Source organism: Lynx canadensis, chromosome F1 (assembly GCF_007474595.2).
Source record: "Lynx canadensis isolate LIC74 chromosome F1, mLynCan4.pri.v2, whole genome shotgun sequence".
In the NCBI taxonomy this organism is placed as follows: Eukaryota; Metazoa; Chordata; class Mammalia; order Carnivora; family Felidae; genus Lynx; species Lynx canadensis.
In genome coordinates this window covers 19944887-19958417 of record NC_044319.2, presented here as the reverse complement: position 1 = coordinate 19958417, position 13531 = coordinate 19944887, and the positions used below count along the sequence as shown (strand labels likewise).

The window sequence follows — 13531 nt, the reverse complement described above, 5'->3', positions numbered from 1 at the left end:
AACCCTCCTTTTCCACTTACCTTGGCTCTGCCGGTACTTTGAAGAATGTGCACTAAGGCACAAGCCAACTCCTCTTTATTTCTCACACTAATTACTGGTTCAAGGACAGAACACAGCATGGTGTAGTTGCTGGTGACAAATTCTGCAAATTCTTTGTATTGCTCCATAGGCAGAATGGTGATAGTTTGGAACCGCGATTTAATCCGAATAGAAGGTCCGCCTGTCTTTCCTTTGTTGGGCGTAGGGGTACTCACTGGGTACCACTTTTCTACAAACTGGCGACCAGTCACACTGGCAGTGGGAATGTTGACTAGCCCGACGTAATTATTCTTGTCTTTTTTTTTCTTTTTTTCCACATCTTTATAAATGTGAACTGTGATGCTATGAAGAGGTGGAAGGCTATAGAATTCAAAATGTTCGCCCCAGAAAATATTATCTGCTTTGGTCTTGCTGGTTGTACGAGCAAAGAGGGTATCATCAAGGCACAGTTCACAGAAATATTTCTTTTTAGGGGCAAGGTCCTTGGCTTCAATGATCCATAAACGAAGAACATTTTCAGCTCGTCTGCAATTGTCCTGTAAAAAAATAACGAGTTCGAGTTTGAAAGCTGAAATCCCAGAAGAACAACATTTTCCTTTACAGGAGGTGATACTGACTATATACTTTATTAAGGGTGGTCATTAAATAATGAAAGGGATTGCTATCTCTTTGTTCAGGATAATAGCAAACTCTAAACAAGAAGATATCAGAATCTTAGCCTTATGTACTCAATTTATTTGGGTTAAAAAAATATCATGTAAGTTCTAATATAGCCAGCCTAGTGGCAACTGGCCTAGTTTCTGCAAATAAAAAAAGAAGCAGTTCAGAAACTAGTGTTCTAGTCCCATTTCTGTCATGCACCAGCTTCGGACATGGGCATGTCACATAACTTCAGAGTCATTTTTTTTTTTTATGTTTATTTATTTTTGAGAGAGAGAGACAGAGCATGAGAGGGGATGGCGCAGAGAGAGAGGGAGACACAGAATCTGAAGCAGGCTCCAGGCTCTGATGTCAGCACAAAGCCCGATGTGCGGCTTGATCTCACGAATAGTGAGATCATGACCTGAGCCGAAATCAGACACTTAACCGACTGAGCCACCCAAGCGCCCCAACTTCAGAGTCTTCTTACCCATATTGGTAAAATCACAATAATACCTGCAATAAGATTATTTTGAGTATAACATGCATAAAAGTAAATGTGCTTTAAAAGCACTATAAAAATTAAGGTATGATTGCTGCATTTACCTTCTGTCAACTTACTGATTACAGAGTTATACATTTTTAGACACTCAAAGCCACTATTACCTTATTTGGTTGAACTGTCCTACGAAGGTTTTCCATCCACTTATCTCTCTCTGAAGCAGAGTTACAGCTGAAGCATTTACTTCCACTTAAGTAGGTAACCTTCAACATAAAAGATTAGAGAAAAGGAAACATAGGGCTTGTGGGCTGTGTTTTCATCATTGTATCATTTAAAAGTTTAGGAATATGCTATGAACCCAAATCATAATTCAGAAAACAGATATGATATTTGGTAGTTCTGCGATGTCTATATTCTACACCTACATCTGCTTTTTGTTCTCGTATGTAGGTAGCATCCGTATGCATTTCCAGGTAGGAGAACAAAGGCCATTGAGAATTTAGGTCAGGAACTTAAAACTGGCCTTCAGTTCAGAAATATCAAAATTAAAAACCTTCAGGCCACATCTTCAACACTTGTAAACAAATATGCTCGATTCTGAGTGAGTTAACAAAACAATAGCTGAAAACACAAGAGAGCCTCTAAAACAGCTTGTCAAATCTCTCAGGACTGCCTTCACTATAATATTACAAAACAGGTACTAAGTGAAAGTAAAAAGAGTTAGCACTGTTGAATTACTGTCTTTGGAACCCATTTCTTACTGACCACTGTTATCATTTTCCTTTAAAAATGAACTATGCTATCTTTATACCTCAGCACCTAACACTGGGCCTGGTGTACAGCCTGTTGAACTGAGTTCCACAAATACAAAAAAATTCAACTGACTTCTGTAAAAAAGAACACCAATAAATGACCTGTTCAAATTGTTGAAGTGTGCTCACATATTAACTCAATCTAAGGTTGTAACCCAGTGAAATCAGATCAGATTATGTGTACTGTTCAATATGGTAGCTAGTGAGCACCTGAAATGTAGCTAGTCCAAAATGAGATGTACTGTAAATGTAAAATACACACCAGCTTTTGAAGACTTAACTTTAAAAAAAAAAGATGTAAAAAAGCTTATTGATAATTTTATATTAGTGACATGTTAAAACGGTGATATTTGGGTTTAATAAAATTTTGGATTACGTATTTGCATTATATTTCGTTGGGCTAGGGCAGGTCCAAAAGAACAGGAATCAAACACCTTTCAACTTCCACGCCATCTATCATAAGATTCATCACTAGTTACTTAGTAAGTTCATGTTAATTAATCAAATCATAACCCTAACAATTACACACACACACACACACACACACACACACACACACACACACAGAGTTTTAAATTTTAAATTGCAAATGGCCAATAGTTTAGTTTAGGAAGGAGTTTACATTTAGTTTGGGAGGGACAAATTACCTTATAAAAAGTGATAGTCATAATTTGCTGGTGAAGGGCAATTAATTTATCCATTCAAGAATTTAGGCACCTGCAATGTGCCAGGGACTGGGCTATATGCAGGGGATTATAAAAATAAATAAGACATAGTCTCAGATCTCAAACCAACCATATTATGGTCAGAAAATTATGGTCTTGGTCAATCTCCTCAAAGAATCATTAAAGTTGGGGGCTTAAATTTTTAGGAGAAAGATAACATGCTGGGTGATATCTTTATCAAAGACTGAAAAATTAAAATACTAGCTTAGTTATTGTTAGGCTTGTAACCTCTGCCAAGAATATACTAAGATCACATTTATTTTGAAGGCAGACTAGGCCAAAAGGAATGAGAAGCCATAATTAATAACTTTAATGACCAATGTAATTAGATTAATAGATTCCCAACCTTTTTCCTATAAGTAGGTAATTTTCAGCAACTGAGAGTCACTTAATGATGATCAAATCATCAATACCATAGTAATGAAATCACAAAATTACTGGAGAGAAAATCCGTTTGGTGTTTAATCACTCTTCCTTCTTTCTATGCTTTTTACCTCAAAGCAGAAATCTTGTCCAAGGATGCTACTATGGAGTGGTTTCACTGACACGGGCTCTCCTCTGCCAAGATCCAGACACTCTACTGCACTGCAAGGGCTCAGCAAGGACTCATGGGAACGTGACTCTTTTAGTTTAGGCAGACCACGAGCCCTAAAAGTAGGAAAAGATATTTTAGATAGCGTACTACATGGCCAACAGGAAAATGAAAGATGAATGCACGGGAGGCTGAAAACGAGTGCATAAATGCTTAAGGGAAAAATAAATTAAGCAGCAAACGGACAGTTAATCCACAATAATAGTAACCATATTCGCATGGCACATATCAGCCACATATACATTTGGGTGTGCACACACATACACACTTGTTTTTCAATAAAGCACAAAAACATACTGTAATTTTATACCATTATCGAGGGAGTTCAAGAAGCTCCACTACCCACGTTGTTTTTATTCTCATGCCTATCTTGGAGAAATACATACTACTCAACTGGCCTATGTATTCTGTTTTCATGCAAAAGTATTATCAAAAGACATGTTTCATTTCTTTTCTTTCTTTCTTCTTCTTCTTCTTTTTTTTTTTTCCAGGCTATAGCTTGAACCTCTTCTATCCTTGACAAAACAGTAGTGGCTGAATCCTCATTCTGTTTCTTGCTGCTTTGGCAGAATGAACACACTCATACACAGTCAAAGCCAAACTTTTCAGCACAAGACGCTGCCTTTCAAAAGATCTGATTTCCATCTCAATATGGCATTCTTTTCTGGCAAGCATTTGGTCATATCCATGCTTTACTGTATAAACACGAATAAAGAATAAAATGCCTTGAAGAAACCTCCCACCCTCAAAAGAAATGTTCAAACACTCATATAGAAGAACGAATCTTTGTCAACACCATTCAGGCATCCTGGCTGATTCTGTTTCTTGGTTGTTTAAAGACGGATGCTGTGAATGATTCTGGCCATGACAGTAGCTAGTCCCTCGCTGCCTTCTCTTTGGAAGAATTAATGAAGTCAAGCAATAAAAGCGAAATATTCTTGGATCCAGAACTGGAAAGCCAAGCAGTGTTACTCAATAATTACAGAATTTATTGACTAAAACACCCAGAACTAAATACATATATTTAAGCAGAAGTAACCCAGTCAAAAAGAAATGCCTGTGTAAAGACATTTGTTTTTGTAAAGCAGTAAATAAGGAGCTTTATTTATTTCCTTGAAATGGCTATGTTAACATTATTGTAACACTGTTTAATCAAACTCCATATAGTAAGAATCATCCTAAGCAGTAAGAATTTGAGTCCATTCTTAGGTCCACACACATAAAAAAAAATAACAACTGCCCTTTAATGTTTATAAAGAAAAACATGTGCTCTGATACTCAGCAGCCTTTCTAAGGTCAAAAAGTCAATATTTATATTTTCCATTGATAAAATGTACACAAAACACGTACAAAAGGGACAAATGCCACTTACTGTTTTGTACATAAAAATACAACAAGGTAACATTTATTTCCTTTTGTTCTATTGGATAAAACAATAACTTATATACTACAAACACAGCCATCAACTATAAATAACTAAAGGCTAAAAAAATTTATTTTAATAGAGTTACCGTATAACCATTCCCAGTACATTTCATAGGGAGCCGATTAACAGGATACTGTAACGTTTTTTAAAAACACGTATAAAACAGTAATCCCAGCCCATTTTTCCCAGGAGAAGTTGTTTGGAAGGGAACAGTCTCTCATGCTCTGGGAATGAGCCTCCCGATAGGAGAGATTAAGGTATATTTTAAATAGAAGGCGGTATGACAAAAGGCTCGCTTTTATTTTGAAAGCTCTCAAGGAAAATATTCTAAAACATAAACTAATTTTATTTTAAACAAAATAAACGCCTACCTACATGAAGCAATTGTACAGCCACCTGGCAGTGCAACCCCAAATCATAGCGGGGCTACGTGTCACGGTGTAGCAAGTCACTTTCTGAACTATGTCTTCGTTTAGAAGACAAGAACCAACAGGAGAGAGGTTCCCTGCTGCCTTCTGTTACTGATAACATCTCTGGATAAACGCTTTCCAAGTGTCAAGGCTTTCAAGGCTCCAACAGAAGTAGAACAGAAACACAAACAAGGGAACAAGAAGTCATCTTCCCGAACAGGCAGCAGGATAGGTAATATTCTTTCTTCTCTTGCTCAGGCTGCATCCGGCCCCTCAGGTAACACAAACAAGGTTCTGGGCTCCAGGCTGGGCCTGTTGCCATGGTGCTCCACCTATCCGGAGAGTAGGGCTGGGAGGCAGCAGGGAGAGGCTGTGGTTTGAAGGACTCAGGAGCTCGCTCTGCGAATATGACCATCTTAAGACAGAAAGGAAGGAACAGCAACGTCCCTGCTCATTTCCATTAACAGTTTCTCAAAGTCAAAAGCTGTAGGAAAAAAACCATAGGCAACTGTGGGGGCGGAGGAGAATCTCTTAACTCAGGGGCGAATCTCAGCTTTAGCTTGCTTCTCTGTGATTCCCTGCCCTCAGCAGAAGGCATTTGCTACATCCCGCCTTGCAAGCACAACCTTCCTCGCACCTCTGTTCTATTTCCTTTGCAGTGTTCACCCTAGTTTAATGTTCCTAGGTATTATCTTATATTAACTTATCTGGATTACACCGTTTTTTTTAAAAGAGAAAATTGGATGAAATTCCTATTCACTGTATTTCCAATGCTAAACGGATTTCATTTCGAAACCCAGGTTTAACTTCCAAATGCAGCCATCAACAGATATTACAACCAAGACGTCTGGAATTAGAATTCAAAACTCCTCCTACTTATTGAAATTTCATCATTAATACTTAGTTCAGAATCCCCTATTGTTATGCATGTATGTACGTGTGTGCACACCCACACACCCATGATGTGAACACCAAAGTCACTAGCATGCTCTACATTACTACTCAATAAATAAACAAGCCCTTCCTGTATTGGGAAAAAGTATCTCTGAGAAGAGAGAATTCCCAGGGAAGCAGGATTACAGTAAACAGGAAGGTCAAGCAGCCTGGGAATGGCTTGAGGTTGGGGAGAGGTATTATCTGGGCAAATATTTCTGTGTAACAGCATTAGGAACTCAAGTCCCCTCTAAATCATGTTTACCTCCTCCCGTACCTTCATGTGAATTGATTTTGCTTAGATCTGCTTACTAGAGAGTTTTATCAGCTCTGTCTGTATGGCACTACAGTTTACTTTTCTAATGTTAAGTAGAATGTGGATTTATTGAGAGAATAATATGAGTTTAAAACAGTTTTTTCCAGTCCAGTCTGCCAATGACCTTCACCAAGGAACCTAGCCTTGAAAGTGGACCTTGTGAATCCCTTGACTCCCAGACAGGGTTCTCTTCTCAGCACCTGCACCTCTAACTCCAACCCCCACCATCCCAAACATTATGCAAGAATAATTCAGGGTGCCAATATAATTGTTTCCTGGCTTAATTGGGAAACCGCTTTCCAGAAGCAATTTTACTTCCAATTAAGGAATACCATATTCTTTACATTTTATTTTAAGGCCAGCAGACCACCTTGATTTCTATGTAAATTCCAAGGCCTCTAGCAACGTAATAGGTAAGGGTTAAAAATCTAATTGCTTTGCTGATGAAGATTACCTGCTGCTTCTGACCTATTTAAGAGATAAACTACAAGGTAAGACAAGCTTTCCATTTCTCACCACAGCGACTGAGCATTCCAGTGCTGTAACCCACAGCCCTACCTAAAATCAGCCTTTAAAAGACAAAAGTGAAGGGTTGGGGGACCGGGAGCCAATACCCACACCACTGGATACACGGATGGGAAAAAAATGGAGTCAAAGAACTCTGATTAGTGCGATGTTAAGTAAAACACAGCTGGATTTTTCTCAGCGTCACCATTCAAATTCTTTTAAAAGCCGTATTTCCCCCGAAGTGCTATTGGTGCTTGGATGTGCTAGCTCAAATCTGCCACGTGTTTACAGATTCAGTTCCAAATCATCCCGGAAACTTTTAATTAAAAATGCTTATTGCCACACAAAATCCTGCACTCCAGTGCAGGTGAATTTCTGCTGGGCTTGGCAGTTATGATTCCAGACTGCTTCGCTGAATTCTTGAAGAAATAGCTCAGCCGTAGGGTGGGTGCGGCCATACACGCTTGCATTCACCAGTATGTACTCCTAAGGCACTTTACCCTGTTTGAGAACAAAATTCAGTATCCCAGGACTCTACCAACACATGTGCATAGGGTCCAATAAGCTTTTTAAAATTGCAGCTCAGATCTCACTTTGGGAAAAACATTGCTTTACTTGTTCCCTGCATTTTACTGTTTTTCAACCTGGTAGATCTTTGGAAAGAGCAGACCTTTTCCTGTACTATAATTTTAAAGGTTTCCTTCCCTGGATTAAACAACAGCAGCAACAACAAAGGCATTAGAACTCACTCACCAGAATTTCTACTTGTGGGCTCAAAAAATTGTCCTTCCTGAGAACCCTGATGGCACCAGCTGTACTGGTTTATCTGCTGCAATTAAAGCCAGTCCTTACTGCTTCAATTACTCCCTGATTTTTATGTTAGCTTTAAAAAGTATACCACACAACCACTCATGCAAAAAGCTATTTATGGACACGTAACATATATTGCTGGTCTTTCCTCTCCCTGCTCTCAGCCTCTAAACAGGATGGTCTAATGAGCCCAATTGCTAATGGTAAAATAGGATATTTGTCAGCCTGAGCTGTCATTTAAATTAACCAACTCATGGTAAGGAAGTTTATTATCATAGACAAAAATGACATTCAACCTATTTTGGTACATAGACATGTATACATGCAATGAAAGAAGGCACCAAAGGAAGACAAGATTATAAATATTAAAACATGTTTAGGAGGGCAGGAAACTCAACCAGCGTCTAATATGACAAACACTAGGAACAATCTCTTTAACAAAAATTGTGCCGTATGGTAATATACCTGTTACTTTTTTTTTTTGTCCTTAAATTGCAAATGGAATAAGATCTACTAGTGCTAATTAAATTAAATATAAGCACAACTATATCGAATTTTTAAAACCCCAAGAAATGATCCAGAGAAAGGGGAACCTCTTACACGGTTGGTGGGAATGCAAACTGGTGCAGCCACTCTGGAAAAGAGAATAGAGATTCCCCAAGAAGTTAAAAATAGAACTACCCTCCAATCCAGCAATGGCACTACTAGGTATTTATCCAAAGGATACAAAAATACTGATTTGAAGGGATATATGCACCCCAATGTTTATAGCAGCATTATCAACAATAGCCAAATTATGGAAAGAGTCCAAATATCCATCGATTGATGAGTAGATAAAGAACATGTGGTATATATATACAATGGAATATTACTCAGCCATAAGAAGAATGAAATCTTGTCATTTGCAATAACATAGATGGAGCTAGAGTGTATTATGCTAAGCAAAATAAGTCAGAGAAAGACAAATACTGTATCATTTCACTCATATGTGGAATTTAAGAAACAGATGAACATGGGGAAAAAGAGAGAGGCAAACCCTAAAACAGATTCTTAACTATAGAGAAATGATGGTTACCAGAGGGGAAATGGGTGAGTTTGGGGGGGGGGTGTTAAACAGGTGATGGATATTAAGGAGGGCGCTTGTCGTGGTGAGCGCTGGGTGTTTTCTACAAGTTTCAGGTTTCTATGAGACTAGATGTTTGCTACAGACTGAATGTTTGCGATCTCCCCCCAAATTTATGTTGAAATGATAAACTCTAGGGTGATCGTGTTTGGAGGTGTGACCTTTGGGAGGTGATTACATAACGAAGGCGGAGCCCTCATGAATGGATTTATAACCTTATGAAATAGACCCAGGACAGATCCACAGCCCATTCCCCCACATGAGGATGCGGTGAAAAGTTGGGACTTTTGAATCAGAAAGCAGGTCCTCACCGGACACTGAATCTGCCAGAGGATTGATCTTGAACTTCCCAGCCTCCAGAACTGTGAGAAATAAATTTGTTTCTTAGAAGCTGCCTAGTCTACGGTGTTCTGTTCTGGCAGCCTGACTGGACTGACACACTGTGACTACTGCAAGACAACATGCAGATCAAGAAAAGGTCCTGAGAAAATAACTCAAGGTATGTGAACACCTAAATCTACAAAACTGACAAAAGAGACTGAAGAATTTAAAAGACTGAAGGAAAACCGGAAGAGTCAAGCATCATAAAAGCCCAGGGAAGAGAGCTCCCAAGAAGGGCGGACTGTCCATTACTGCAGATCGGTGTGTTAAAATATTAATAGTAGCCACTGGATATATGGACTGAGAGATAATTGAGACTTCGGAAAGAGTGATTTCAGCCATGAGGACAAAAATGAGATTGCCGTGATAATGAATGGGACGTGAGAGAGTGGAGACTAACTCGTGAAGTCTAACGGTGGAGAGGCGGCAACAGGAAATAGCCAGAGGGAGACATGAGGTTGAAGGTTTTTTTTTTTTTTTTCTAATTAATCATTTTCTTCCCCTTAAACAATGAAGAAATCAATGGTAATAAATTCCAAAAGCTCAGAAGGATAGAGGGTGAAGAATATAAATATAGGTACCTTCCTCAATCTCCTGTAGAAAATACTAACAATTGACAATAATAATAAACTATAATAAAATATTAATAATTTTTGTGACCCCTTCTAAAAATTTTTATACAAAGACAACAAATGTATACATGTACATTACACATACACACATATATGTGTATACACACATACACGCACACACACAAATGGGATTCTACCATACTTTTTTTTCCTTAAGAGTGTATTTTGGACTTCTGGCCATATTGGAACACATAGATATAATTTGCCTCTTGTTACTAACCATACGAAATTCCCTTACATGGGCCTATGGTAGATCAGTAGTCCCTGATGATCAGGTAAGTTTTTTCTTCTTTTCTTTCTTTTTCTCTGACTACCACCCAGTTTCAAAAAGTATCTTAGTAGACATATCTTTATGCACATGTGCATGTACTTATGGCTTACATTTCCAGATGTGAAACTGCTAGATCAGAGAACACACACATTTAAAATTTTGATGCTGGTAAATTATGCTACAGAAAACATGGCATCAACGTAAACTCCTACCAGAGGTGCGTGTTTCTCTACCCTATCACCAAAATGGGATAGGGCTGAACTTCGAAAACTTTTGCCAGGATAACTGGTGAGGAATGGCACTTCATCACTGCCCTTGCACGCACTTCTTTAATTACGAGATTGAGACATTTTAATGTTTACTGGCAATCTCAATTCTCTTTTCTGTGAGTTACAAACTGCTATTTCGTGTTCCTAAACTTTTTCTCTGAATATACAAGTGGCACTTTGTATGTTAAGTAAATTCGTACTCTTCCTGTCATATTTATAATTAGTCCTCCCAGTTTATGCTTACAAAGGATTCTTCAATTCCAAGATCATAAGAAAGCCAGCTGTATTAGTACGCCTGGGTAGTTCAATCGGTGGAGCATCCAACTTTTTGGCTCAGGTCATGATCTCACGGCTCGTGGGTTCCAGCCCTGCATCGGGCTCTGTGCTGACAGCTCGGAGCCTGGAGCCTGCTTTGGATTCTGTGTCTCCCTGTCTCTCTGTCCCTCTCCCGCTCGCACTCTGTCTCTCGCAAAAATAAATGGGCGGGGCGGAGATGAAAGGAGTATAAAGGAGCTGGATTTTTTTTTTTAATGTTTATTTACTTTTTCAGAGAGAGAGAGAGAAAACAAGCTGTGGAGGGGCAGAGAGAGAGGGAGAGAGAATCCCAAGCAGGCTCTGCGTTGTCAATGTCAAGCCTGGCATGGGGCTCGAACTCATGAACTGTGAGCCGAAACCTAAGAGTCAGACGTTTAACTGACTGAGCCACACAGGCACCCCAGGGAGCTAGCTTTTTATTTCAAAAAATTGTGGAAATATTATGACCACAAACTGACACATTTGTTATCACTGCGTGCTATTTTACTTTTATTAAAAGCTATTCTTTTGAGTATGTTTGTGTGTATGCGTGTATGTGTGATTTTTACCTTTCATTTTTCCTTCTCTCTCAATCATTTCCTCAGCAAGTTAGGATTCCTATGGACACGTGCAACAGAGAGTATAATGGAAAAGGCACTCAACTAGGAGCCAAAAGCTCTATATATTTATGTCACTTCAAATCACTCGCTAGCTACATGTGATGTGGAACAAATAGTTCATTCTTTCTGAAACTTAGTTACCTCATTTGTAAAATGTGGATAATGATTTCTCTTCCTATACCTCATACAGTTATTGAGAATCAAATGTAATCACCTATGATTGCACAAACATCTCACAGACTACAGCACCGTACAAATGGGGCTATCATTGCCGACATGGGGCTTTTTAACAGTGATGAATTCATCTTATGTAAAGTATTCATTTGGCTGAGATCAAGACAGTTAGTCTTCAAAATATTGTTTGCTGGAAGAATATGAAGACAGAAGGAAAAAATATACACAAACAACTTTTCTTTTTTAATAGAAGCATTCTAATGAATTTTAAAATGCTATCATGATACAATTGGATTGGATTTTAGTTCATAAAACTAAGGGATCCTTAATTGGCCCACAGCAGTAAACACTGGTAAGAGAAACCATAATCTACAGCTAGACTTATTAATTAACAACCTGAAATCCAGTCATTTCTGAGGAACTGTCATCTCTCCAAGTATACCATATTGAAAAAGATTATTCTTCTTCTATTATCTACAATTTGTTTGGACTCTTCGGTTTCAGGCCAACAAACATTAAGTTCCTTAATAAGACAGGCACTGTGCTGGGGGAAGAGGGCACAAAGGATGTTTGTACTCTTGAGGAGTTTCCAGGCTGCTGCACTAAGCAGAAATATGAAAAGATAAATACAGTAGAAAGTAGTAGTCCTATAACAGTCCCATAAGTTTGGCCATTAGTGGGTACATGGGGTAGGTGCCTAGTTTAGGATGATATATGGGGAGAACAGAGCAAAGAAGTCCAAAGGCGTAGGATTCCTGATTTGGGTGCTGTTGGCATGAGTATGAATTAGAACATGTTCTGAGTTATGACAAAGGACAGGGTGTAGGAACAGGAAATGGTATTTGGGATAGAGAGGGCGGCAAGATCAAAAGCACAGAAATACATAACAGTATGGTAAGTAAATGACAGACTTTTCATTGGAGTGGTAGGAGACAATGCTGAGAGTCAGGTATGGACGGGGCCATGTTGCACTTTGTGTGTTAGGCCAAAGACCACAGATGAATAAAAGTATCATAAACATGTGATGAGATATTAGAATTGAGGTTTCAATTGAGACACAGACATAAAACAGATGTGTACGCTGAAGTCAAATACCAGACAAACTGTAGAACTTTACACAGGAAATGTTTTGGAACCAGTTCTATGACCTTGATCCTCTCAGAACAAGACTATAAAAAGTGGTCAGAGTAAGGAGAAGGGAAAGGATTTTGCAAGAGAGAATTTTTGGAGAAAGCTGTGAGGCTCATCACCCTGCCTCCCACAAGGGTAGTCGATGCATACAGGGTGGCGTTTGGTTCCATCTGGGACATCTAGATGATGAGAAATGACTAGCTGTTGGTGGCAGAACCCAAGAGGGCTGATGCTTTTGGATTAGCCTGCGCTCCTAGAGGTCTGTCAGGGCAAAGGATGTATGGATGTTTCCTGCAGACCAGAGGACTGGAAGGGTGAAGAGACCAGAAGAACAAGAATTCCCTCCTCAAAGTTCTGAAAGGAGTTTTAGGCAACACCTAAGATAGACAAGTACCTGCTAACCTCAAGGAAACCATAGGCAAGAGCGACTCAAAGACAAGACACCTGTGAAGAATTCCCCCAAGCACCCCATGACGGAGCGGTAAGCTTTGAACACTGGCCAGGCTCAGACAGCATTATGGAAGGTTAAGATAGTACTAGAACTTTCTTAGCTCCCTTTGCCTTCCTGTCTCCTGTTGCCCAGAGCCTGGAGGGCACCTAAAACCATGGTAAATAAGCTGGAAGAGAAGAGCAGATGAGGAGAGAAGTAAGTAATTTATAATATTTCCTTCTCCAAAGGAAGGCAGACTCCCTGTAACCGGCTTGGCTGGGAGAAGTATGAAGTTCTGATTAGTATCTGGGACTGAACACAAGTTCTGAGTCAAGACCTTCTATTTAAAGCAACCAAAGATTAAATAAATGGATTAGCAACCTAAATATAAAAGCTAAAAATCATTAACACTTCTAGAAGGAAACGCAGGTGAAAATCTCTTGGGACGTAAACAACCCTGTAAACATTGCTGCTGGAAGTGTAAAACGGTTACAG

At 39.1% G+C, this 13531-nt stretch overlaps 1 protein-coding gene across 7 annotated transcripts in view; it reads right to left on the bottom strand.

The window, feature by feature from the left end:
- Positions 1 to 13531, bottom strand: part of RASAL2 (RAS protein activator like 2) — a 364251-nt gene that overhangs the window by 45865 nt on the left and 304855 nt on the right. For all 7 annotated transcript variants that reach the window (XM_030303462.1, XM_030303463.1, XM_032591839.1 and 4 more), the window contains 3 exons: positions 3212 to 3365; positions 1345 to 1443; positions 21 to 575 (listed from right to left, as the gene is read on the bottom strand). In XM_030303462.1, coding sequence (XP_030159322.1) covers positions 21 to 575; positions 1345 to 1443; positions 3212 to 3365 — 808 coding nt within the window. The remainder of the gene's footprint in view (positions 1 to 20; positions 576 to 1344; positions 1444 to 3211; positions 3366 to 13531) is intronic.